At 43.9% G+C, this 25,725-nt stretch overlaps 1 protein-coding gene across 1 annotated transcript in view; it reads right to left on the reverse strand.

The window, feature by feature from the left end:
• TACC3 (transforming acidic coiled-coil containing protein 3) overlaps positions 1–25,725 on the reverse strand; it is a 293,528-nt gene that overhangs the window by 230,833 nt on the left and 36,970 nt on the right. The window contains exons 2-4 of the mRNA XM_069203951.1: positions 16,438–16,594; positions 13,186–13,301; positions 7,964–10,102 (exon numbers count right to left, since the gene is read on the reverse strand). Coding sequence (XP_069060052.1) covers positions 7,964–10,102; positions 13,186–13,301; positions 16,438–16,593 — 2,411 coding nt within the window. The 5' untranslated portion in view covers position 16,594. The remainder of the gene's footprint in view (positions 1–7,963; positions 10,103–13,185; positions 13,302–16,437; positions 16,595–25,725) is intronic.

Here is a 25,725-nt window from a genome sequence, read left to right on the forward strand (position 1 = left end):
TATAGGTAAGACACCCCTCTAGCAGGCCTTACAGCCCTAAGGCAGGGTGCACTATACCATGGGTGAGGGTACCAGTGCATGAGCACTGTGCCCCTACAGTGTCTAAGCAAAACCTTAGACATTGTAAGTGCAGGGTAGCCATAAGAGTATATGGTCTGGGAGCCTGTTTTACACGAACTCCACAGCACCATAATGGCTACACTGAAAACTGGGAAGTTTGGTATCAAACTTCTCAGCACAATAAATGCACACTGATGCCAGTGTGCATTTTATTGTAAAGTACACCACAGAGGGCACCTTAGAGGTGCCCCCTGAAACTTAACCGACTATCTGTGTAGGCTGACTGGTTCCAGCAGCCTGCCACACTAGAGACATGTCGCTGGCCTCATGGGGAGAGTGCCTTTGTCACTCTGAGGCCAGTAACAAAGCCTGCACTGGGTGGAGATGCTAACACCTCCCCCAGGCAGGAGCTGTAACACCTGGCGGTGAGCCTCAAAGGCTCACCCCTTTGTCACAGCACCGCAGGACACTCCAGCTAGTGGAGTTGCCCGCCCCCTCCGGCCCCGGCCCCCACTTTTGGCGGCAAGGCCGGAGAAAATAATGAGAATAACAAGGAGGAGTCACTGGCCAGTCAGGACAGCCCCTAAGGTGTCCTGAGCTGAGGTGACTAACTCTTAGAAATCCTCCATCTTGCAGATGGAGGATTCCCCCAATAGGATTAGGGATGTGACCCCCTCCCCTTGGGAGGAGGCACAAAGAGGGTGTATTCACCCTCAGGGCTAGTAGCCATTGGCTACTAACCCCCCAGACCTAAACACGCCCTTAAATTTAGTATTTAAGGGCTCTCCCTGAACCTAGAAACTAGATTCCTGCAACAACAAGAAGAAGGACTGCCTAGCTGAAAACCCCTGCAGAGGAAGACCAGAAGACAACAACTGCCTTGGCTCCAGAAACTCACCGGCCTGTCTCCTGCCTTCCAAAGAACTCTGCTCCAGCGACGCCTTCCAAAGGGACCAGCGACCTCTGAATCCTCTGAGGACTGCCCTGCTTCGACGACGACAAGAAACTCCCGAGGACAGCGGACCTGCTCCAAAAAGACTGCAACTTTATCCAAAGGAGCAGCTTTAAAAAAAAACCTGCAATCTCCCCGCAAGAAGCGTGAGACTTGCAACACTGCACCCGGCGACCCCGACTCGGCTGGTGGAGGACTAACGCCTCAGGGAGGACCCCCGGACTACTCTACGACTGAGTACCAAAACCTGTCCCCCCCTGAGCCCCCACAGCGCCGCCTGCAGAGGGAATCCCGAGGCTTCCCCTGACCGCGACTCTCTGAAACCTAAGTCCCGACGCCTGGAAAAGACCCTGCACCCGCAGCCCCCAGGACCTGAAGGACCGGACTTTCACTGCAGAAGTGACCCCCAGGAGTCCCTCTCCCTTGCCCAAGTGGAGGTTTCCCCGAGGAAGCCCCCCCTTGCCTGCCTGCAGCGCTGAAGAGATCCCTTGATCTCTCATTGACTTCCATTGCGAACCCGACGCTTGTTCTAACACTGCACCCGGCCGCCCCCACGCCGCTGAGGGTGAAATTTCTGTGTGGGCTTGTGTCCCCCCCGGTGCCCTACAAAACCCCCCTGGTCTGCCCTCCGAAGACGCGGGTACTTACCTGCTGGCAGACTGGAACCGGGGCACCCCCTTCTCTCCATTGAAGCCTATGCGTTTTGGGCACCACTTTGAACTCTGCACCTGACCGGCCCTGAGCTGCTGGTGTGGTAACTTTGGGGTTGCTCTGAACCCCCAACGGTGGGCTACCTTGGACCAAGAACTGAACCCTGTAAGTGTCTTACTTACCTGGTAAAACTAACAAAAACTTACCTCCCCCAGGAACTGTGAAAATTGCACTAAGTGTCCACTTTTAAAATAGCTATTTGTGAATAACTTGAAAAGTATACATGCAATTGACATGATTCAAAGTTCCTAATGTACTTACCTGCAATACCTTTCAAACAAGATATTACATGTTAAATTTGAACCTGTGGTTCTTAAAATAAACTAAGAACAGATATTTTTCTATAACAAAACCTATTGGCTGGATTTGTCTCTGAGTGTGTGTACCTCATTTATTGTCTATGTGTATGTACAACAAATGCTTAACACTACTCCTTGGATAAGCCTACTGCTCGACCACACTACCACAAAATAGAGCATTAGTATTATCTCTTTTTACCACTATTTTACCTCTAAGGGGAACCCTTGGACTCTGTGCATGCTATTCCTTACTTTGAAATAGCACATACAGAGCCAACTTCCTACACAGAGTTCTTGGTTTTTGGGGGAGGGGGTCCTGTAAGTGGATAGCCTGGTTAACAGATCCCACCTTTGGTGTGAGCTTTGGGTTTGTCCTCATCACTACTCTGTTCTTGCGTATTCGCAGATGGGTCCTTGGGCGGGAATGCTTTTATTTAACAGACCCTCCTTAGCCCAGTGATAGCTATGGAGCAATGGTCGAATCAGAGTTGTACATTTTGCACTGGTTCTAAGGGCGATGTCGTTAGTTGTGAGAGTACTACATTTAGGTTCCACCTTCTTTCATCCCTCCAGGAGAGTTTTACCACACCAGTATGCCTCCTATGTATACTGCAATGACTGTTAGATTAATTATCTTAATAGAGGCATAGGAGAGATGCGTGTCTATTAAGTAGGTCACATATCTGATCACTGTGGTGTCCTGAGTCTAGTCTGGGCTTCAGTTTTTTTTGTTGCACTAGTGAAGAAACCTCTTCCCCATTTTTCTGTATCATTTTGTTTGCTGGGCGCCTTGCTTCTTTTAGAATCTCCATTGCTCTCCATGGCAAATTGAGATGACTAAACTCTACATCCTCAGGAGCCAAGCTGTTAGACTGTTTAGTTCTAGGTACCATACCTGCCTTGCCTGCATTCTCAACAGGCGTGTGTGCTGGAAGTGTGATGTACTGTCCTTGGGATATCGGAGGTTTGAATTCATATCTGCCGAGCCCATTGTGGAGCTATCACGATGAGGACAACATGTTCCGCACTGTACTACTGGATTACCTTCAGTATCATTGGAATTGGTGAAAATGCATAGGCAAATCTGACCATTTCATAAACTGGCACTCCCCAGCTACTCTGGATGGTACAACCAGGATGAGAAGCTTCGGCACTTCACGCTCTTGGGAGTTGCAAATGGATCTATTTGCTGTGTCCCCTCATATTTTGCAGATCTGTATCAGTACTTAGTTTTAGAGCCCATTTGTATGGTGCTTGCTTTCTAAGCCAAGCCTGTCTGATACCATATGTTGTTCCCCCAGTAGGTGCATCACTACTAGCGATAATCTGTTCTTTACAGCCCATCAAGTCTCCCGAGCCAAGGTCAATAGGGGGTAGGGCCTGGTTTCTCCTGGTTTGTTAAGGTAGTACATTGTCGTGTTGCCTGTGAACTTGAACTGTGCTTCCATTTAGAGATTTCTGAAATGTCTTCTGTGCTAGGAATACAGTCTTCAGTTGCAGCACATTTATGTGTTGCCTTTCTTCCACAGAATTCCAGAGACCGCTGATGTTTTAACTCGTCCATGTAAGCTCCTCATTCTGTGTGGGATGCGTCCGTTGTGATGGTCACCGAGGGACTCGTTGGCTTGGACGGTTTGCCCACTCGGAAAATCTGAAGGTTCCATCATTTTATTTCTCTGAACCTGGTCTGTAACAACCAGTAGATCGTTCAAACTCCTGCTTGTCTGTGACCATTGTTGTTGGAACCGTTCCAGTTTTTGTCTCGTGCAATTTTGTGTGTGGCACTAGGAGACCGCCGGAAGCCATTATGCCACTCATTGTCTCACTGTCCCCATCGTCCGATGCTTCCCCTTCTGGTAGAGGACACACTGCTCCATGATTGCTTAAAGACTCTTGTCCATCGGCCTCGCCTTAGTGGTCTGTAAGTTCAAGATAGCCCCCAGGACCGTTTTTATCATGTCTGGCTTCGGACATTGTACACACAGAAGGCTTGTTCATCCATTACAGTCTGTATGACCTTGCTGATTTATCCTGTATTGGTTTCTGCCTGAAATTCTGTTCCACGCAGCTTGAGATTTGAAAATAACCCACCATCAAAAACTTTCACAAACAGCAAAGACCTAGCAGTTTAACCATGACTATTCATGGTTACTTAGTAACTGTGCCTTCAACCCAAGAAGCTAGAAAAACAAATGCTCTATAAAAGCCTAACATAATACTAGTTTTCAATTTGAGAAAATCTTTCACGTCAAACATTTTCCACTCATGCAAGGAAACGAGAGTACCTGTACAGTGGGGGAATAAAAATCACAAAACAAAAATAAATAGTGCGCATACTGCAAGCAGGGTTGCAGAACTTAAGTTTTCTTGAGATCCCGTGCACTCTTCTGATATTACAATTGTACCTGCTAGCACCCTTAACTTCAGTTTCTGTCATAGGAACCTTCATTTGATTGCGTTAGTGAAGGAAATATATAAATGTTGTGGGAAATAAAGGGAGGACCTAGCATTACATTTTCAAATATTTAAGGAAAAAAGTTCTGTCTCTTTGCTGCAATTTCATTTGTGCTTGTTTTCACATACATATGGTTTAGATTTCAAGTAGGCTCGTAGCTGCTTTCAATTTTTAAGAACTGCTTACACTCAGGCTCAAGTGGAAAAAGCGCTCAGACCTCAAACTATGATCCCCGGTGCCAAAGGTAAGGGAGCTGGGGTGGAGCACAGCCCAGCAAGCAAGCCACTAATTAGGTCAGGGAGTGAGCACAGCTAAAATGAAAAGGAGACGTCAAAACAAGCTTATTTTTTCTTCTGTGTTCCTTAATCTGGGTGTCTTTAACGTGCTCGAGGTCATCTGGGTAGAAGATGATAGGTTAAACCTGGTAGTAAGATGTGGAAGGAGTCCGATACAAAAGTAGGAGTGTACTCTACAATATGAACACGCAGAATACTGTGACATCAGGACCCTCATCCACACCTCATAAAAATGAATGTGTGTGCAAAAGAGGCTCACTGGTCTAGCGATCCTGACCATTTTGCTAGCCGGGCAGCATTAATAGGAGATTAAGCAAGAAGGTCAGTATGAATTCCCACTCACTCAAGAAGCACAGTTAAGAGAAATAACTGTACAGTCCCTCCTTTCGAGTCCTTGCATTTTTAGCCCTCCATGGGTTTGTGTTAGAGTCTGACCACAGACTAGAAATGGACCTAAACATTTAAATGGCACAGCAATCAAAAAACAATTCCCACCCATGCTGTGTAGACGGTGCATTGTGCTCAAGACGTGATGCAGCTTCAGCCACCTCACAACCCAGCTCCAGGCAGTGTGTTCCATATATGCTAGGTGCCAGATGTATTGGGCTGATTAAAGAGCAACACTGGCTCTATGTCCCAGATGTACCAAGCCTAAGAAAACGTAATGCAAAGGGTACAGTGCCCCTTTTTGCCATGGTCACCCCCACTTTGTCACTGGTACCGATCTTTTTTGACAGATGAGCACTGGGTCCCAGACCCTAGTGCGATTTCCCTAAAAACAAGGTAAAATGGTCTAATTGTGTTACAATTGGCACACCCTTTAGCACCCCTGGTACTTAGGTCTTGGGCAATAAAGAGGGTCCCTAAGAGCTGCAGCATGTATTATGCCACCCTCAGGGAACCACATACAAACTGCATTCACACTGCCATCGCAGGTTGTGTGACACGGTGCAAATCATGTGTGAAAACACAACATGGCACACTCACTGTGAGCCATGCCCAAGTCACTGCACATAATATACGTAAGTCACCCCTAAAGCAGACCTTACTGCCCTAAGGCAGGATGCATTATATGACATGTGAGGGCATATCTGCATGAACAGATATGCCCCTGTGCTGTCAAGTTCAATTACTAGATGGTAAAAGTGAATGGGGAAGGCATCTTAAGTATACGTACTGGGCACAGCTCATTACAAGTTCCCTAGTTACATGATGGATTTACTGAAAGCCATGGTGTTCGGGATCAAAACACCTTGTCTTACTAAATCCATAACGATGTCCGTATTGGATTTATTATGAGATGCACCCAGAGGGGACCTTAGATGTGCCCCCTGGAACCTACTAGCCTTTTAGTGTGCTGGCTGACTGGTCTCGACCAGCCTGCCACCAGACTAGTTTCTGACCCCCCTGGAGGTGAAAACCAGCACTCTAAGAAGATCAGGAAACAATGCCTGCTCACAGGAGGTGTTATCACCTCCTCCAGCAGAATAGCTAGTAAATCTTCATACCAAGGCCAGGGTCTTCAAAACCCCTGCCACCTTTGATACGTGACCCCAGCTACTTCCAGACCTAGGAAATGCCACCTCCTGCCTGGAGGACCATCCTGCACCTATGCAAGTAGGCGTGTTGCACCTCCAGGCTAGTCTCACCCCTAAAGTGGCCTACCTGATGTGCTTCACAAAGGAAGGGTTCCATCATCTTGGTTTTGTGGAACTAGGAACTCTAGGCCAGGAAGAGGACCACTCCCCACAGGAAGTGGTTATATAGTGGTGTAGTCACCCCCAGGGTTAAGAAACCCATTGGCTAAAACCCTACACTCTCAACACCCCTAAATTCAGTATTTAGAGGCCCCCCCCCTGACAACTTAGATTTGTCTGACTACAAGAAGTAGGGCAAAGAAGATGTGAGAACTGTGGACTTGGAACAGGATCAGGCAGGGTTTGTTGCCAACAACAGCAAAAACCCGACTCATCTTGCATCTGTGCATCCTCCCAGAGCCCTGGAAGGCTGCCAGCACTTCGCCAACCACTCAGCATTTTTCTTGAACTGGAGAAGCCACTTTCCTGAAGCCACAGACCGCACAGTTCAGATCAACAATCTGCTGACCACCAGGAACAAACGCAGCAGCAGTCCATGAGGAGGTCACAGTGTCCAGGTGGTCAGCCTATTCGAGCCATCAAGTCTTAGAGACTCTGATCCACCCCAGAGGTGCCTTGCACCAATTTCAGGGGTACCGGAGCCTGTTGCAAGCACCAAGGCTTGTTTCCGTTCAGTTCGAACACCACCACCGTCAAAACTTATCTCCATGGTGAGGGACATCGTGAGACCAACTCCAGACCAGAAATGGTCTTGCTATGTTTCTTTTACCTCTTCTGCAGGTGCAGCCTCAAACTTACCAAGCTGCCGGACAAAACACCTGTGCACCCGAACCCAGTCTGAGTCAATTGAAACCAACAGTATCTCTGTGAACCAAAGACCCTCAATAGCCGAGCACCCCCCCCCCCCTTCCCCCCCCCCCCCCTACCGTTGCTGAAAGCACCTCTGCACCCAGACACACAAGGGAAGGTGAACTTGAACTGTTGGTGCTTTCTTGGCCCTTACTTACCTTAAGTCCAAAAGAACTGTCCCGTAAGTCGTTTACAAGTGCCTCTATACTGTGTATGTTTCTCCCGTAGGAGAACATTTCTGCATTCGAGGGTCATGCCTCAAATCAGATAGCTGCATTTTTTAATATTGTTAACTCGAAAAGTACTTAACTGATCCCAAGGATCTTGGTGTCTAAATAAAATATTAAAATCTGTTATTTATCTAACCTGGTCTCTAGTTTCTCGAATGTCTCATTTATTGACTGTGTAGAGAACAAATGCTGAACACTATCCTCTGATAAGCCTAATCTGTCCTTCCAAATGTTTAACCATTGGGTAAGTAGTAGGTGACTCTGACCCAAGATGCAACTACTATTCCAATCTACAACTGGCCTTCCCTATATCAGAGCTACTTGTGAACACGGATGCGGTTCCAAGTACGTTCTCATTTAGATTACTTTCCTGTAAAAAAATGTAACCACAGCTTGTTCAACATCTTATATTTAATGGTTGTATTTAACGTCCAAGAGTCAAACATGGCATACCATTTGCAAGCATGAAGTCACTGAACATCTCTTAGCAAGGTCATGCAATATATTACTTACTGGTTAATGAACTCCGAAGATGCTTGAGGTCTCAAATCCTGCAATGAGGGGTCAGATTCCACATGTGGCAAGACTGGTTCTTTCTTGGTTTCATCTGCAGCATTGCTTCTAGAGTGTTGAGGTGAAGAAGAAATTTTGGAGCCACCAGAGCCAAATGGATTAAAATTTGGATCATCAAACTTATTCCAGTCAAATCCATAAGAAGCCTTTGAGACAGGGACTTCTTCTTCTAGGGTATCAGCACACATCTCCTTGGATTTCTCAACTTCTTTCACTTGAGAAAGACACGATTTTTTGAGTGGTACCTTTGTTCCCAGCCTTTTTCCCAGATTCTTAGGCGGAGGCTTTTTAGGTGCGGTGTCTGAAAATTCAAAGTCCAACTTCACGGGTTCTGATTTGGAAAATGAAGTAGATGCCAAGGATTCGGGATTAAAGATTTCTACAGTTGCGGCCAAATCATGCTCCAAACCTGTGTGTTTTGCTACACCAACTGGCGAATTCTGCAACTTTGAGCCTCCAGTTTTGAAAGGATCAACTGCATCAATCTGCTCGGGGTCAAATTTATAAATTGCTTTAACAGGCTCATCTTTTCCTGCATCTGTAGCAACCACAACACAGTTACCTTCTATGCTATTTGACTCCATTGCTGGTGAGTTTGTTATATTTGAGCCGTCTGTTTTAAAAAGATCAGTGGAATCAGGATTAACGGAGTTCAATTTAAACAACTGTTTCACAGCAGAACTATGAACTTTGTCAGGTTCAATAGTATCAATTTCCCCAGGTATTGACCCATCACTCAGAGAACTCTGCAGTTTGGTGCCCTTAGTTGTTGAAGGATTAATTTGGTCCATTTGGTCTACGTTAAGCATTGGAGGAACACTACCACCTAAATCAGTGCTAGTAGGATCACCAGTGAGTGAATTCTTTATGTTTGAGCCAACTATTTTGAAAAGTTCCATAGAGTCGGGCAGCTCTGGCTTAAATATGCCAGCTTCACCATTATGAACTAAATCAGTGGTTTTGGAAGAGCAAACAGGAGAATTTTGTAGCTTCGATCCCCCTAATTTAAAAGGGTCTATTGTGTCAAGCGGCTCAATGTTCAAATTAAACAACTCATTTGCAGCTGACAGTGGAGCTCCATTTTCAAAACATGTAGCGGATTGCATCAGAGCAGAATGATCAATGGTTTTTGACTCAAACACTTGTGAATCCTTCAACTGTGGTTCACCTGTTTTCAAAGGATCAATTGTTTCAAACAATTCCATGTTAAGCTTGCACAAATCCTTTGAAGCCAAGCTATGTTTTTCTGAATCTCTGACTTGGTCAGTAGAGTCTGCTTCAACAGTTTTTAGCTCACTCAGAGGAGAACTCTGCAGCTTTGAACCCCCACTTTTAAAAGGATCAAACGTGCAGAGTTGGCCTATGTCCAAGTTAAGAATTTCCTTTGCAGCAGAAGGGCAGGTGACATTTTCCACAACATCTAGAACTTTAAACTTATCTTGTAAAATATTTAGGTTGCAAGCAGGTTTTGCTGGAGGGTTCTCAATATCAATAGCGGTCTTTAATCCAAGCTCTTCAGAATTACAAAGCAAATTTTCAATTACATTCTCACCTTGAGCAGATGGTTTGGGGACAAGTAAGTTATTTTGTTCATCAATCTGTGAATTACACTGTACATGCTCCTGTGCATTTAGAACTCCTTCTATATTTAAAACTAAACTACAATCCAATAAATGGTAATCCTTTGTGCTATCAAGTACATTTTTATTGCTGCTTTGTAATTCTGTAGAGAACATCTGAACTGGTGGAGCATTCTGAATAACATTTTGGTCATCTGAAGGTAATAGGTCAGTGTTAGAGAACAGATGTGGTGGTCTGTCAGATTTGTGGGCAGCAATCTTTAGATCACTAAAGTCACCAGGGAACGATTTTTCAGAAGGACACAATGGTTTGGCAGGGGAATTTTGAATATGAACAGAACTTGCAAATGGATTTAGTGTGTCCAGGTTATCAAAGTCAATACTGTATGCACCCTTGCTTGTTACGGGCATCTCATCATCTGGATAAGCAGTAGGGTTCAAGATACCACAATGAGAATCCTTGACCACAGCTGTGCCGGTTTCCCCCAAATCAGCTGATCTGTTGCAGAAGAAAATGCAAAATAGTGATGTCTTTTTAAATCATAGTAGACTAGCATGGCGGCATCATTGGGATGCAGCAAACAAAACAATGAATGCAATAAATCAACAATGGCTGTCATCCACAGATGTAGGTTAACTACAAGTAGAATTAAGCTTACAACCAGCAATCGGGTAACCAAGATTCATTTTGGAAGCACAAATCAGTTCAGTTCAAGCAAAAGTACCCTTGGGATGGGAAATTTCACAATACTTTCCCCCACACATCATCTGTTAATTATGTACGTCCAAACAAGTAGCTGACCACAAGCAATGTAACACCAACAAAGGCGAAGTATGTGGAGAAAAAAAAAAAAAAAAAAACTTAAAAACATGGAGATGGCTTATGAACGAGATATTACCACACATAATTATACCATACACAACCTGAAAAGTGCCTGGCTTCATTACCTAAGGGAAAATAAATCAAAGCTTAGATTTGACGGATGAAATCGTACTTGCCAAGTTAATTTCAAAAGTCAAAGGGTCAACTTCAACCTCATGTTTAAGTTATCTAAAACTAATGTTTCTTCATTTGACACCAAAGCAGTTTTATTTCTAGAACTATAATCAAGATCTAAAATAGTTATGGCTACATATCAAATTGACCCCCTACGCTACTGTCCTTGAATCTTCAATTATACTGTTCGTAAACAGATGACAAAGCCCTAAACACTTTACTAGTTTTCCAGTCCAACAACGTCCTACACTGACCCAGCATGAGCCCCCTCACCACAGTTTCCATGACTTAGTCAATCTGATTTGGGCCAAATGCTACATACAACAAAGGTTTATTCAAAATGTAGCTGCAGAGCTCTTCCAAGGACAAGGACTCCCGTTTCACCTCACTCTAATCATCATGACTGAAAACACTCCATTTAAGCACCAGGAGAACCAATTTTCAGGAATCTCAGAATAAACAACATTTGAAATGCCTTTGGTCTGCAAAACATACTACCACCCACACATCTGCAAGGAAAAAAAAAATAAAAAAAAAATAAAAACTAGTTTTTCGTCCATGCGACCTTTAATCAGCACAAAATTTCAAAGATGCTACAAATAAAGTCTAAATGCTAAACCATTAGTGATGTACCACTAGTGATGTTAGTATCATGAAGTTGCTGAATGTTTGTCAACTTCATAAAAAAGCTCCAGTTAAAAACACACACAAAAAAAAGGGGAGTAAAACAAATAAATAAAAAGCCAATAAAACCAAAAAAGGACATATACAAACAAACACACACACACACCCACCCACCCCCCACACATTTAAGGGTTCCAGAAAACCAAACACTTCACTTAACGATAACTTCATTTGCCACTTTAAAACATACTCAGTCATCCAAGATGGGTCAAATGAACGAAATTGTAATATAAGTTTATATTTGTAAGAGCTACCTCTGGAAAGAAAAAAAAAAAAAAGAAAAAAAAAAATCAGTTTGGTATTAAAGAGTTAAAAGCAGACCTGCTAAACGTCACGAATTATACATTTGCATTTTAAATCAATTATATACTTAATAGCTCTAGCTGTTGAATTACGATCTATTAAATGTACTCAAACATTGTTTCACATGTATTGGCTCGAAGAAGAAAAACAAATCCTCTAATAAAAGATTTGCCTCAAAGTTGCTGTGCCATCATTCTTTAGATCATTTATCTCCCCCCACCCCCTAAAAAGTGCTGCTTCCCAATATTAAATAGATAGGAAATATTTGTACTCATTAAGAATAGAAGTCCTTCAGCAAAACAACTTTTTTCCCTTTTTTTTTTTTTTTTTCACAAAGAGTGGGGGGGTAAAAAAAAAAAAGTATTTTCCTGAGCCCTACTGAAAGCACAATTCTGAACTTCATCCAATTTAATTGGGTGGATCTTTTAATTTTACACATTGATGAGACATGAATCTTAGAAGTATCGCTCAACAAGGTGCACATCATTCAACAAGCACGAATCGATCTAAATCAATTTACTGTGTTCTACGGCAGTTTTTAGATTGCATATTTACATCAATTTTGAACATGCACTGGACTAAGGCCCCAATTACGAATATGGCAATCCAATGGACCGCCATACCAACTGTGATGGTCCAACCACTGCATCCTTGTTGGTCCAACCACTAGATTTGTATACTGGGGTCGGACTGCCACAAGACCGCTGCAACTACCAGGATCCGAGATCCCGTAGCTGCTGCGGTGCGGAAAGCAGTGGTCAAGCTCGACGGTGCCGATGTCAACCATCGTGCAGATCACTTGCATTTCCACCAGCCTTTTCAAGACAGGGACCCCCACAATGAAAAGGCAGGCAGAGATAGGGTCACAGGGTGGTCCCAGCACTGCCCATGTCATGGCAGTGCAGTCTCCTCCTCCCCCAAACTCCCCACATAAGCACACACTGAATGCGCACTGTCTGCTTTCCCTCAGAGCCAAAGCCAATGCACTGTTTGCACTGGATGGCAGGAGCTTCATAATACGGTGGTGGGGAGGCTGAAGGCTTGGCAGCGTCCTCCCAATGCCGTATTGGAAGTTCGGCGGTCGGACCGCCTGAATCATAATCAGGTCCCAAGTCTCTATAACCATCAACTGATTGCTATATGCTTATTTCCCACACACATTCTCTTCAAAACCTTTCAGTGAGACATGCTTCATCTCACATGGCTTGCTGTTTTTTTATACTGATCTCATCGATTATTGTATGGCACATTTGCTCTTTGAATCTGCAACCTATATGTCACATGAGATTCTTTGTTCCATATACTCCTTGCACTCAAGCCTTAAAAATCTTATTTCATACGCTGCTCCCTCCTCAGATTCAGTTCATTAATATATTTACAACTCAGTATCAAGATTTCTGAATCTAATATTGTGTTAGTTTGATAACTTCTACTACTAACTGTGAACCTATTTTTTTCTTCTACTCATTCTGGTCATAACATGCTTCCATTTTGTCTAAACTATGTAGTTAACTTTAGGGGGTTCATTAAAAAGAATAAAGTGGAGAAGACAGATGAAGAGCTACTTTCTTTGATACTTAAATTTTTAACAAACTTACCCTGCAGCGTGGTCTGCAGTGTAGTTTTCAATCAATGGGCAATCTTGTTTGCTTCCCACATCAGGGGTCATAATTTTCTGTGTTAGGGGATCACGCACTGGTGTTTGAAAAGATACCTAGAAATAAGCATTTAGAAAGTTATGAGCAATACAAAATGAGATCTATGACAATACCACAACGGTTTTTCTAAGAGACCAGGGTTAAATCATCTACACTTGGATGACAATGTCCACTGCACCATTAAATTATCTACATCACTTAATATGGAAACGCAATGTAAAATACTACAAATGGTCCTCAGGCTCAACTCCATTGCATCTCTATTGGAAGCCTTACCTTGGAAACCTGCATAGAAACAGGTTTTTCAAACCACTGTTTCACTCAGGTGGTCATACTTACCCTAGGTCCTCTACACATTAGGAACAAACTTTCTATCCCTCCTGCTAGAACACTGTACTCTTGTTCACAAAATCTGCTGTTTATCAGTCAGGTCAGGCAAACTCAAATAGGCGTCAGATCCTTCTCTTATCTGGCAACCAAACTCTGGAACTCTTGGCCAGAGAAATAAATACCTTCAAACACCTAACCTTCAGAAAACTATTCAGAACATGGCTTTGGGTAAAATATCTTCTAAGCCATCTCCAATACAGATATGAAATAAGCACCTAGATGCCTTGTTGGGTAGCAGTTTGAGTGTTGTAAATAAATGATACTTACCTATACTCCCAAATCACCTAAATGTGCTTTGAGACAACCCACTCGAAGTCAATTAATATATTTAAAATGAAAATGCACCACGCTTTCCTGCATCTACGATCCGTTCCTTTCCCTCAGTCATTGCCCATGCAATGGTTTGAAGCAGGCTAGAGTATCAAACTAACATGACATTGCCACAAAAAAAATGACCTTTACATAGCCTTCAATCCATCACATCCCTCACAGACAATTCAACAACTCCCACATATAGTCCAAACACCTCCTTAGAAAACTGTTTTATACTTCAATGTTGTATCTGAGGTTCCTGCTTCAAGGACAGGCTGTGCAAGGAGTGTCTATCTCCAACAGAAATAACAGCAGGAAGAGACATCCCAGTGACACACACTTTGATAAGCTAAAAAAAAAAAAATAAAAAAAAAAAGTCAGAACCAAGGACAGAACTGTTGGGTTCTAGTACCTAACAGTCCACTACAAAGTACGGCACATCTCATTTCAGTCAATGCTCCGTTTTATCCTATACAGCCACAAACTATTTGGGTGTCATATGGTTAGTTCTACTTGAACCGAGATTTTGCTGGGAATATCTAAAAGGCATTTCCTGTCCGAAACTCTGATGATTATTTCAGTCATGTGCAAAACATCTACTTTATACACCAAAACATCTTGGTTCCTAGAGCCTAACAGAATATTTTTCCTAAAATAAGCACTTGAAATGCTTTGCTCTCCATTTCATCACATACTACAATTTGTTCATTTATTTTGGTCATTCTGGAGACTGTCAGCAAGCCACAGAGTGCCTTCAGAGGACCGGATCCAAGGGTGACCACACACCACGTCACTCAACACTGTGACCACAGAGAGCAGTAAGGTATGTTAGAGCAGGCTTGCCCCAAAGATGAAGTCCAGATTAATGACTTCAGAACAAGAAATACTGAGAGCGTGCAGCAAGATTGGTTTTATTCCCGAGTGCTCAGGGCTTACACTGAGCAACAGTTACTTCCAAATAAATAAATACACTTCTAGGACACCTCTTAAAGAAACCAAAAATTAAAGGGTCAGCACATTCTCGTTGCAGCCACCTTCTACCCAGCAACATGAAGGCGAAAAGGTCAAGAGGAAACCTGTTTCTCCAGCAAGACTCAGGGGATGTCAACATGTAGACCTTGATAAATGTCTAACAAAACCTCAGAAAATACTGAGCAGATACGATTTCCTAAAACAGCAGCAGCGTGGAACTACTGAATAGAACATTAGTCAAAACAGAGGTAAAAGCTGTTGGAGCACTGGCTATCAAACCTGCAGTCTACATTGACAGAGATCCTAAAACACCAAAATATATTATAGTTTCTATGATCTGCCTGCAGCATGGCATTTAAGGGTTGAATAATGATGTTGGCTCCTGGGTCCCTGAAATGACCCAAATCAGAGAGAGTTCAAGTTATTGATAGTACATTTTTGTACAAGGTGGGGTACCTTTGAGCGTAAACACTGGAGGAATTCAAGGCACTGCAAATGAAGATCTAACATGCAAAGAAAGGAGTTTGAGCTAAGACTACAAGGACTGGAACTGTGATAGCATAATTGAGGTCCCAAACAATGCCAAGCTGTTGCACCCCCCCCCCCCACCCCCCTCCAATCACCTGCAAAACATTTATATTTAGAAGGCTGTTTAAGAATAAAATGGAGTTTATACTCACTAAATAGGAACTGCTGGCTCAGGAGCATGAAGCCTCAACTTGTACCACTTTAAACAGTGTGGCACGAGGGGAGACAACTCTTTCACAGATAGCAAGGTGTGTAAATTTCTGCACAGCAGGAGGGTGCACACTGAACAATAATACAAACCCGGAATGGCCCATTACGTGGCCACAGGAAGAAAGGACCAGGTAACTCTAGGGTTTTGAAAGAGCTTCAAAGATGGTTCTAAGAACTACATGACTTAGATGAACCCTTCACTTCGGGTCTCCCTCATCGCACCTCCTCTTACATCCCCCTAACCCCTGCACAAATCCTCTCATTCGCTTTTCATATCTGAAAATACATTTTTGTGCATTCCCGGCTTTAATGTTAACAATTTAGGAGAAGCTCTATTTGTTAATGCCATGGATGGATCTGTTCAATAAACAAATTGTCTATGTTATACTGAGGTTGGGCATTTGTATTCTATAATCATGCTGAAACGTGTTACTTCACCCAGCTGAACTTTGCTCTATAAAGTCTAAAGTACAAAAAAAAACTTATAATTGGCTTCCTAGTCAAGTACACTCAAAGTATATGGCTTTGGTGTGTTTCTTGAGCTGAGTAATAGCTCATTAGAATACCAAAAGGAGAATAAAGATTAATCGATACCACCCTCAGGTGGTGAAACTCTGCATATTTGTCACTTTTTGAAAAACAAATGCAGATAAACTATTACAGAAGATCACGCCTGTCATGGCTAGCTCAGTAATTACATAAGGCATATGAGCTTACAATATTGGAAGAAAAATGTATTACAGAAAACATAAGCTAGGCTGAAGTTATTCAAAAACATACCTTCATTGGCTTCACTGCAGATTTAGGCAAATTTTGTTTCTGAGAAGGGCGAAGAATGGATGTTCTCCCAGTTTGCTGAGGTGCAGCAAAACCGAAGTCACAGACATCTACAGCTAAATGTACTTCACAGTTTTCATCGTTTGCAGTCAAACTCATTCTATAAAGTGAAAAGAGTACAAAAAGGTGGAGTCACAAAAGCAGCTGCAATGAGAGATAAGGGTAAAAAAATTCTGCAAAATATTGGTCTGTAGTACTTAGTTAAATTGGTAACTTGTTTAGCTACACTTAACATTGACAAATAACACTTATTTTTCGAGATCTACAGACAGCACAATGAAAACGAAACAATCTTTAATCCAGTACGTCTTATAAACTAACAAAACACTTAATGATGTATAAGAAAACGAGCCAGTGGTTCTGCAGTCTGCAATCAAGAGACATGGATGCTTCTCTTAGATCCGGCTTGGTTGAACCCCCAACAGAGGACTGAAAATATTTCAAATGATCGACTGAAGAATGGAAAAAGGAGTAAATGAGGGTTTTTACCAGGTGGGTGTGAGAATAACTTGCAATATGAACTCAAACATGCATTCAAACAAATTTCAACCAGCACCAACAAACCAAATTGTACAATGCCAGCTATGTCCAGAGTCACTGTCCTATGGCGTACAGTCTGGCTTTCACTTAACATATCAACAATATTAAACATACAGGTAGTGTGAAGCAGTAGCACGTTTGACACATTTTTACCAGTTTCCTAAAACTGTGTGACCATCATCCAGGGATAACTCGCTGAAACCTAACTAAAGACTGGTAGATTTTAATATATGTCATAATATAACAGTCAGTAATTATGATAGCAATGAGGAGGGAACACAGAGGAGGTGAAATATCAAATTCTGAACACAATGGCTGCTTTAGGTTTATAATGAGGTCAATGTGAAAATGGGGTTGCATTTATTAATTATATATAGTGTATTCAATGACTGTTACTCTCAAATACTGCTGCTATGTGTATACTGCACCTGTGCTATTTTCAAATGCACCGCTTCATGCAACAGACTGACCCACCCACGGTCACTAGCTGACGTTATACCAGAGGAAAACCCTTCATACCAGAAGTGAACTTCTGTCCATGAGCTAGTAAATATCATTTGGATGGAGCACATATTCTGCTCTTCGGCATCCAAGATCTAACGATCACTACTAAAGAGTGTCCCCTGAACAGCAGTTTTTTCTCAAAGATCTTCTGTAGTATGACAACTGCTGCTTGCTCCTGCTGCTCACCTATATGCAAGACCTGCTGCATGTTATTATGCTGTTGGCAGAAGGGGGCCCATCCTATGATGCTTGACGGTCTTACACTGAAGTATTATTGTGGATGTATGGTTCACTTTAATGAGAATGCTTACACAAGTATACCACTACACAACCAAAGCTAGATCTGCTTTTCGAAGCAGCAGCCTCCGAAATCTTAGTCACATTCATATTGCACCCTCCCACCGTGCATGCACAAAACATGCACAGGATGTCAGTGCAAGGGTCTGGGTGTATCATACAAGTGGGACCACTAGGTGACACTACTCCTGGATCAGAGAAAATCATCTGTCCAGTAAAAGGTTTTTAAAATGGAACTGTGTCACCAATGCTTATCATCAACAACCAGGGACATGGACAGTAGTTCAGCGTCAGCCAGAAAGGACTTTTGGTGCGTCCTTACAGGTCTCAGAACCAGGCTGTGGACCTTAAATTCAAAGGCCAGGCCCAGGCCTTAGCAAGAAAGCAGATTTCCGTGAGCTAGCCCATTTATAATTAAAAAAAAATAATAAAAAAAACACACACACACCCCCCACCCACCCCCAGAAAATACTGAACTTCGGTTGAATCACTCCAGACAGGGATACATAACTGTTTCCCATGCAAGGGACATTTCAGGAAGAACAGACAGTTGAAGTGAACCTATACTCTCAAGATCACCCGACTAATCCCTGCTCCTTCTGGGATGGTCACAAAGTTCTTCAAAATACCAGTGCCAATTGAATATGGCAATTGGTTCTATGGTCATTTGTTAGCCTGACACTTCTTTAGATGTCTAATTAAAGTTGCTAAACCACTGTCTAACGAAGACTCACAAGCCTTACCAAAGCAATTTATTTTTTTTTTTATTGATTTTTTTTTATTGAGATCCCTCAGTGAAAAAAACTGAATCAGAATACACATACATCAGCACTGAAATACAAGTACAAGCGGCATTTCATAGAAAAGATCCTCCTTAAAATTTCAGATTTCATTGATATAGCAGGGGTGTGAAATGTAATAAAATATCTACTTGTCCATGGGACAGGTTGCTTTCTAAATCTACTTGCCCTGTAAAAAAAAAAAAAAAAAAAAAAAAAAATTATATATATACATACACACACACACCTATATATATATATATATATATATATATATATATATATATATATATATATATATATATATATATATATACACATATATATACACACACACACATACACACACGTACTGGTCACATGCTGCGGCGATAAATTAAGGCAGCAATCTCATTATGTAAGAGCTCTGATAATAGCCTCTTTGATTATGCAAGAATTCTGATTATGCTAGAATTCAATCTATAGTAGGGTTGGAATTCTAGTAATTTCTGCATTTGGACACCTTTCCACATATTTACATACTGGGGCTGGAGGTAGAATCAAACAATAGCTCCAGGTTGGAATGCGCTTTAGAGTCTGGACAAACATACTAACTGGCAGGTTTTAGGAGTTGTCACCAGCTCTTCTCTAATCGTTTCCCATACTGAGAATGGTAGAAAGGTTGGAAATTTACTCCTGACAACAGCAGAAATAAAACTCCTTTCACACTTTTGAAAAACGTGGTTGGAGGGAAAGTGAACGTGTAAATGCTACAGCAAATCTACACCTGCATATTTGTTGTGCTAAAATGCAGTTCACATATTAGCATGATTTCCTGGCCTACTTCAGTAAATTGTGAATTCATGAAAGCTATAAAGCTGCACTACTGAAAGGGACTTGGAGACAAGAGTTGAGCATGAGGGGCCCACACATACACAGTTGAGAAGCAGAGGCTCGGCATTTGCAGCTGAGAAGTGTTTAGCCGGGACGCTGCCCACCTCCGAACCCCAGGGATCGTTGAGTGACTGCACCTGAGAAGGGACAGAGGGAATACCCAAATGAGGAGACCTCAGATTCACTTTTGCAAGTCAACGGGGGATGCGCATAGGAGTAAGCACCAGTGAAGACAAGCAGAGCACGGAAATTCATCAGGAAGGGTCCCCAACAGAAAATGGTAGAGAGAGGCGCTGAGAGATCCCACTGAGTAACGTACACCTGTGCACATGGCTGCCCTCCGAAGTTGCAGTGGTCCGAGTTGTCGGAAGTACAGTGGCACAGCAACGGGAGATGCCAGCGACAACTCCTGCCTTGGCACTTGCAGATGGCCGCTTGACAACCATCGAAGCTTGCTTAAAAATACTAGAAAACAGAGCGGAAGACGCAGAGTATAGTGCACGCCTTAATATCAGAGTGGTGGAGCTTCTGAAAAAGTTGAAGGCACAGACATGGTAATCTATCTGGAAGCCTGGCTCAGGTCAGTAGTGGCTCCGGAGGGGCTCTTCCCCTTCTTTCAGTGGAGCTCCTGTGGGTAGTGAATTAGCAGGCACCTTATGGGACCTCTCCAGTGCAGACAGTAGTAGCACGACTGCTCCACATCAAGGACCAAGACTACCTACTGCAACAAGAGAGGCTTTATGAGAACTTAATGGTGGAAAACAGTAGGGTTTCATTATTCCCAGACTTCTCTAAAGAGGTCCAGCGAAAGAGCAGCTTAAGGAAATGGATCTCTCTTCTTAGATGCAGTTTCCTGCCCTGCTCTGGGTGAATACCCAGACAAGGGTGGAATTCTTTACCACACCGCAGGAGGCATGGTCCTGGATAGAGTTTGTGTCTGACCAGGGTCCAGACAGCCACTCCTAGAGGCGGAAAAGGCACCCTCCCTCGCGTCAGCAACACTCCCCAACCAGCCCTGCTCCACCCACCGCAGAGGAGGCACAGGAGGAAAGACAGAGGGTGGTAGCAGCAGTCGCATTGATAGGCGATTCTTCATGGAGCAAAATGTCTCTGACCCAAGAGATGAGCAGGGAACAGACTGGGTCGAAGCTGCAGATTCACTGTCCAATTCACTTGAGTGTGCTCCTCCCGGTCATCACCCCAGGCACAGAGAATGAACTTATGTAAACGGACCCCCGACTACAGCAGTACTCATTCAATGAACCATTATTCTCCATCAACAAGCACCTGCACCTGGTTGCCATGGCGATGGATACACCTCATCTCCGTGCCATCTGCATGGGCCTACGTGTAAACTGGTTGCATGCAGAGCCACGGGAAGCGAGAGGGGCTCAGATTCCCTGGAGCCCACTGCCCCATAGCAATGGAATTGGCACCCCCTCATAAACCGTACCCTGAACATCAAAACAACCAGAAATCAAACTTGTTTATGCCGTCTAACAGTTCGCAAGGGCATCACACCTCTTGCCCTTGGGACAATGTTATTTGGTTAAGGAAAAACCTATAGTGTGTTGCCTAGCTTTCTCCTACACGCACATAGCTGAGAGAGTTGTTACTACCAAGACAGGTGAGAAGCCCGATACATTTGCACTATTCCTGCAATGGCCATGTCACACAAGCTTAAGGTTTTAACCTGGAATGTTAGGGGGATGAGGTCCATGGCTAAGTGGCATTAAGTTTTTTTCACACCTCACTAGGCGGAGAATCCATAAAGCTCTGCTGGAGGAGACCCATTTAGATGCACTTGAGGGGAAGGCTCTTCAGAGGCGATGGAGGGGCCAAGTCTACTATACTACCTATTCAGCATATTCCAGGGGGAAGTTAGTGTGGATTAAGCACGGGGTCCCATATCAGCATGTCACATCCCTCATTGACCCTTTGGGGCACTAAACTATAGTCATAGGTAAATTGGATGGGTGGGAAATAGTACTGGGAGCATATACGGTCCCAATACAGACCAATCTCCAGTTTCCTGGCATCTTTCTGAACTGCTGGCTTTGCACTTTATGGGTTCCATACAGTTGGGAGGGGACTTTAACTGCATTGCAGACACAAAATTAGGTAGATCACACACCCCGCTTCCATCTTCCCCGACTAATAGGACAGCTAACCTGTACCTAAACTGGCAAAGGGAGTGGGGCCTGATTGACTCCTGGCGAGCTCATCATCCCAGGGCTCAGAGACTACTCTTTATTCCCCATTACATGACTTTCATGAACAACTAGACACATTCCTTTGCTCACCGAAAGTACATGAGACAATACACCTCTCCGAATATCTGACCCGAACAGACTCCGATCATAACCCCTTCCTCCTGATGCTGGGATGGTTCCACGTCCCGACACAGATACCCACGTGGTGGCTCCAGCCTGCACGGTTGGAGGATCAGGCTTTCGCAGACACCATATGCACGGTCATTAATGATTACTTTGAGACCAATGAGGGCTCGACACACTCAAAACTGACAGAATGAGATGCATTCAAGGCAGTGATTAGAGGACTATGCATCTCAGCAACCAAGGGAGAACGCCAGGTGCTGCTCCACGACATCACAGGCAGAACAGGAACTACGCTTACTTGAGTGAAAGAAGCCAGAGGACCCAGACCTGCAGACAGCACTTCTCACTGCCCGGGAAAACACGATAGTGGCAATCGCGAGATTTTGCTGTTATGATTACACAGCCTATATACCACGTACACACTCGGAGGGAGACCGGTCCAGTTCCCTTGTGGCCTGTCTAGCAAACCCAGCACGCAGGGGCTCGACTATAGTAGAACTGACAGACCCCACTGGGCTAGCATAAATACCCAGGCTGCTATTAACAGGGAATTTTATAATTATTATGCCGACCTCTACACAAGTAAAGTGCGACCAACCGAGAGGGACATTAAAGATTGCTTAATCGCCTCTTGTCCTCCCAACTGTTTCACTGCAGGAGGAAAACAAAGTTGGGTACAGTGAGTCAATTTGCAGAAGTGAATGAGGCTATCACTAGCAGGGCGCGAAATAAAACCCCAGGACCAGAAGGGCTTCTGATGGAGTCTTATTCAACATATTTAACCAAACTCAGCCCGAGGATAGTCAAGATGTATCAGGCACTCTTCCTGCATCAGCCCGAGAAGCTCTGATTATTCCCTTGTTGAAGCCCAGGAAATCAGCCACAGATGTTACATCTTATCGGCCCCTGTCTATGTTGTCAGTGGACTATAAGATATTAAGCAAAATATTAGCTACACGCCTCTTTAAGTATGCACGACATTCAGTTCATACGGACCGAGCCTGGTTTATCCCTGGGCGCCATACAGCTACTAATATTCAACTATTTTCTATCCTAGATAGTGATGCTCATAAGCAGGAGGCGATGGTTTTCATTATTGATTTTTAAAAGATTGATAGCTTGGAATAGCAATATTTGCACGAGGTACTCCTTAAGTTAAGTCTCGGGGATCAGTTTGTAGTGTGGACCCGACTGCTCTATGCTGGCCCGACAGCCAACGTTCGCACAGAGGTCACCATATCAGAGAACTATACGGTAGAGAGGGGGACCAGGCAAGGTTGCCCACTCTTCCCCCTTGCTTTTTGCTCTTGCTATCGAGCCATTAGCCTGCATAGCTAGAAAGGGGAAGGCTTATAGAGGACTCGTGCTGGTGGGCTATACCCATTACATTGCACTCTATGCTGACAACCTTCTTCTCTTTTTAGGAAACACGGGAGAAGCACTGCGTGGGGCACGACACCTCTTGGAGATGTTTGGCTCTAGATCTGGGGTCCAAGTAAACTGGCTAAAGTCTAGTCTATTCCCAGTCATGGAAGGCAGAGTAGCCACTCCGGACCATAACGATCTGACCTGGTAACCACAAAGCTTGACCTACTTAGAAGTCAGCATTTATCATAACCCGATGGACTTACTAAAGGGGAACACAGAGTGTGCGATACAAGCACTTTGCAGCACTATGACCTTCTGGGCATCCCTCCCACTGGCAGTAGCAGGGCGGGCCACGCTCCTGAAAAGGACAGCATTACCCAGTTTGCTATACTACTTCTCCACCCTCCCATTGTGGAACCCGAGAACTAATTTTAAGGAACTAAATTCAATGGTGGTCGGCTTTTTTTGTGTGTGTGTGGGGGGGGGGGGGGGGGGGGGGAAAGAAGACTGGCAGACGGCGGCTGGCACTCACTGTACTGCAAAGACCACTTTTAGAGGGCAGACTAGCCGTTTGCGATTTTGAGCCCTACTACTTTGCGCAGCAGTTACAGTGGTTGACCGCTGGATGGCTTGCCGCATTATGCCCTACAGGGAGCCCACCCCTTTTACCCGGGACCTCCCATCACTTGGTACTACAGCTCAGCCCCCCAGCTGCCACTGGATCCAATGAACTGAAGGCCATGCATAAATGCTGGGCATGCTGTTTGTCGCTTTAAGGGTGATTCCTCACCTCATGAATACTCCCATGGCGCCAGCATTCGACGGAAATCTTCTTACTAGTCTCTGCACGTCGACGAGGACGTCACTGTCTCGCACGCGACGCCGTCTGACGTCATACAGGCAATAAGAGGTCCTCGACGACGTGCAGACGTCAGTACCAATCATTTTTTACGTGCATGAGAACAACCAGGCAATGCAATGAAAGAGCAAGGCAACATCCATTATATTGTAAAAATACACCACATTGTATGAATAACTGTAAATCTTTTTATGTACATATATATATATATATATATATATATATATATATATATATATATATATATAAAACTCTCTCTTTTAAAATATATACACACACCAAGTATATACATAAAGATATATACACATATACATAAATATATTATATATACATCTATAGCACCCTCAAAGACCAAGAGGAGCGCACTCAAGGATTACTTGGCAAGACCATAAAGGCAACGGGGAGGCGGGTGGGACCGTGAGGAATCCACAGGTAGCTAATGTATCCACCAGAAAAGTCGTTACCGAAGGTAAGTAACTCGTTCTTCTGATGGATACAACTACCTGTGGATTCCTCACCTCATGAATAGAGTCCCAAAGCAGTACCACGCCCGGCGGTGGGTGCCTAAATGGTCAAACCAAGAAATCCTGCAGCACTGACCGTGCAAAATGGCCGTCCCTTCTAACCTCAGAATCTAAACAGTAATGTTTTGCAAAAGTGTGAAGGGACGACCAAGTTGCGGCCTTGCAGATGTCGACCACAGGAACACCTCTGGCTAAGGCCGAAGTGGCCGACTTAGCTCTGGTGGAATGAGCTCTAATGCTCTCAGGAGGATCCTTCTTTGCCAAAGAGTAACATATTTTAATGCAAAGAACAACCCACCTGGATAGTGTTCTCTTGTGGACTGCCTTTCCTCTCCTCTTGCCCACGTATCCAATAAACAGCTGATCCTCCAGCCTGAAATCCTTTGTTCTATCGATAAAGAAGCTCAACGCTCTCTTTGGGTCCAGACGGTGCAGTCTTTCTTCCTCTTTGGAAGGATGAGGCGGAGGATAGAACGTGGACAAAGTAATTGCCTGAGCCAAATGGAAGGGTGAAACAACCTTCGGGAGGAAAGCAGCCTTGGTCCTCAACACCACCTTATCCCCATAAAAAGTTGTATAAGGGGGTTTTACTGATAAGGCCTGCAACTCACTCACTCTCCTTGCTGATGTTATAGCTATCAGGAAGACTGTTTTTAAAACCAAATACCTCAAGGGGCAAGAATGCATAGGTTCAAAAGGGGACCCCATAAGGAAAGTCAGGACTAAGGACAAATCCCATTGCGGCATAACGAATGGCTTTGGAGGATATTGATTTAGAAGACCTTTCAAGAATCTGATAACAATAGGGGATTTAAATAAAGATGGTTGGTCTGGAAGACATATGAAGGCTGACAAGGCCGATAAATAACCTTTAATGGTAGCCACTGCACAACCTTTCTGCGCCAGAGATAGAGCAAAAGACAAAACGTCCGATAGATGAGCATGTAAAGGATCAATCTGCCTCTCTCCACACCACGCAACAAATTTAGACCACCTATTAGCGTAGATAGATTTAGTGGAGTGTCGCCTGGCCGCTAATATAACATCCACCACCTCAGGCGGGAGAGAGAAGGAACTCAGGTTGCCCCGTTCAATCTCCAGGCATGTAGGTGCAGACTCTGGAGGTTGGGGTGTAGAACCTGCCCCTG

This window comes from Pleurodeles waltl, chromosome 1_2 (genome assembly GCF_031143425.1).
Source record: "Pleurodeles waltl isolate 20211129_DDA chromosome 1_2, aPleWal1.hap1.20221129, whole genome shotgun sequence".
Lineage (NCBI taxonomy): Eukaryota > Metazoa > Chordata > Amphibia > Caudata > Salamandridae > Pleurodeles > Pleurodeles waltl.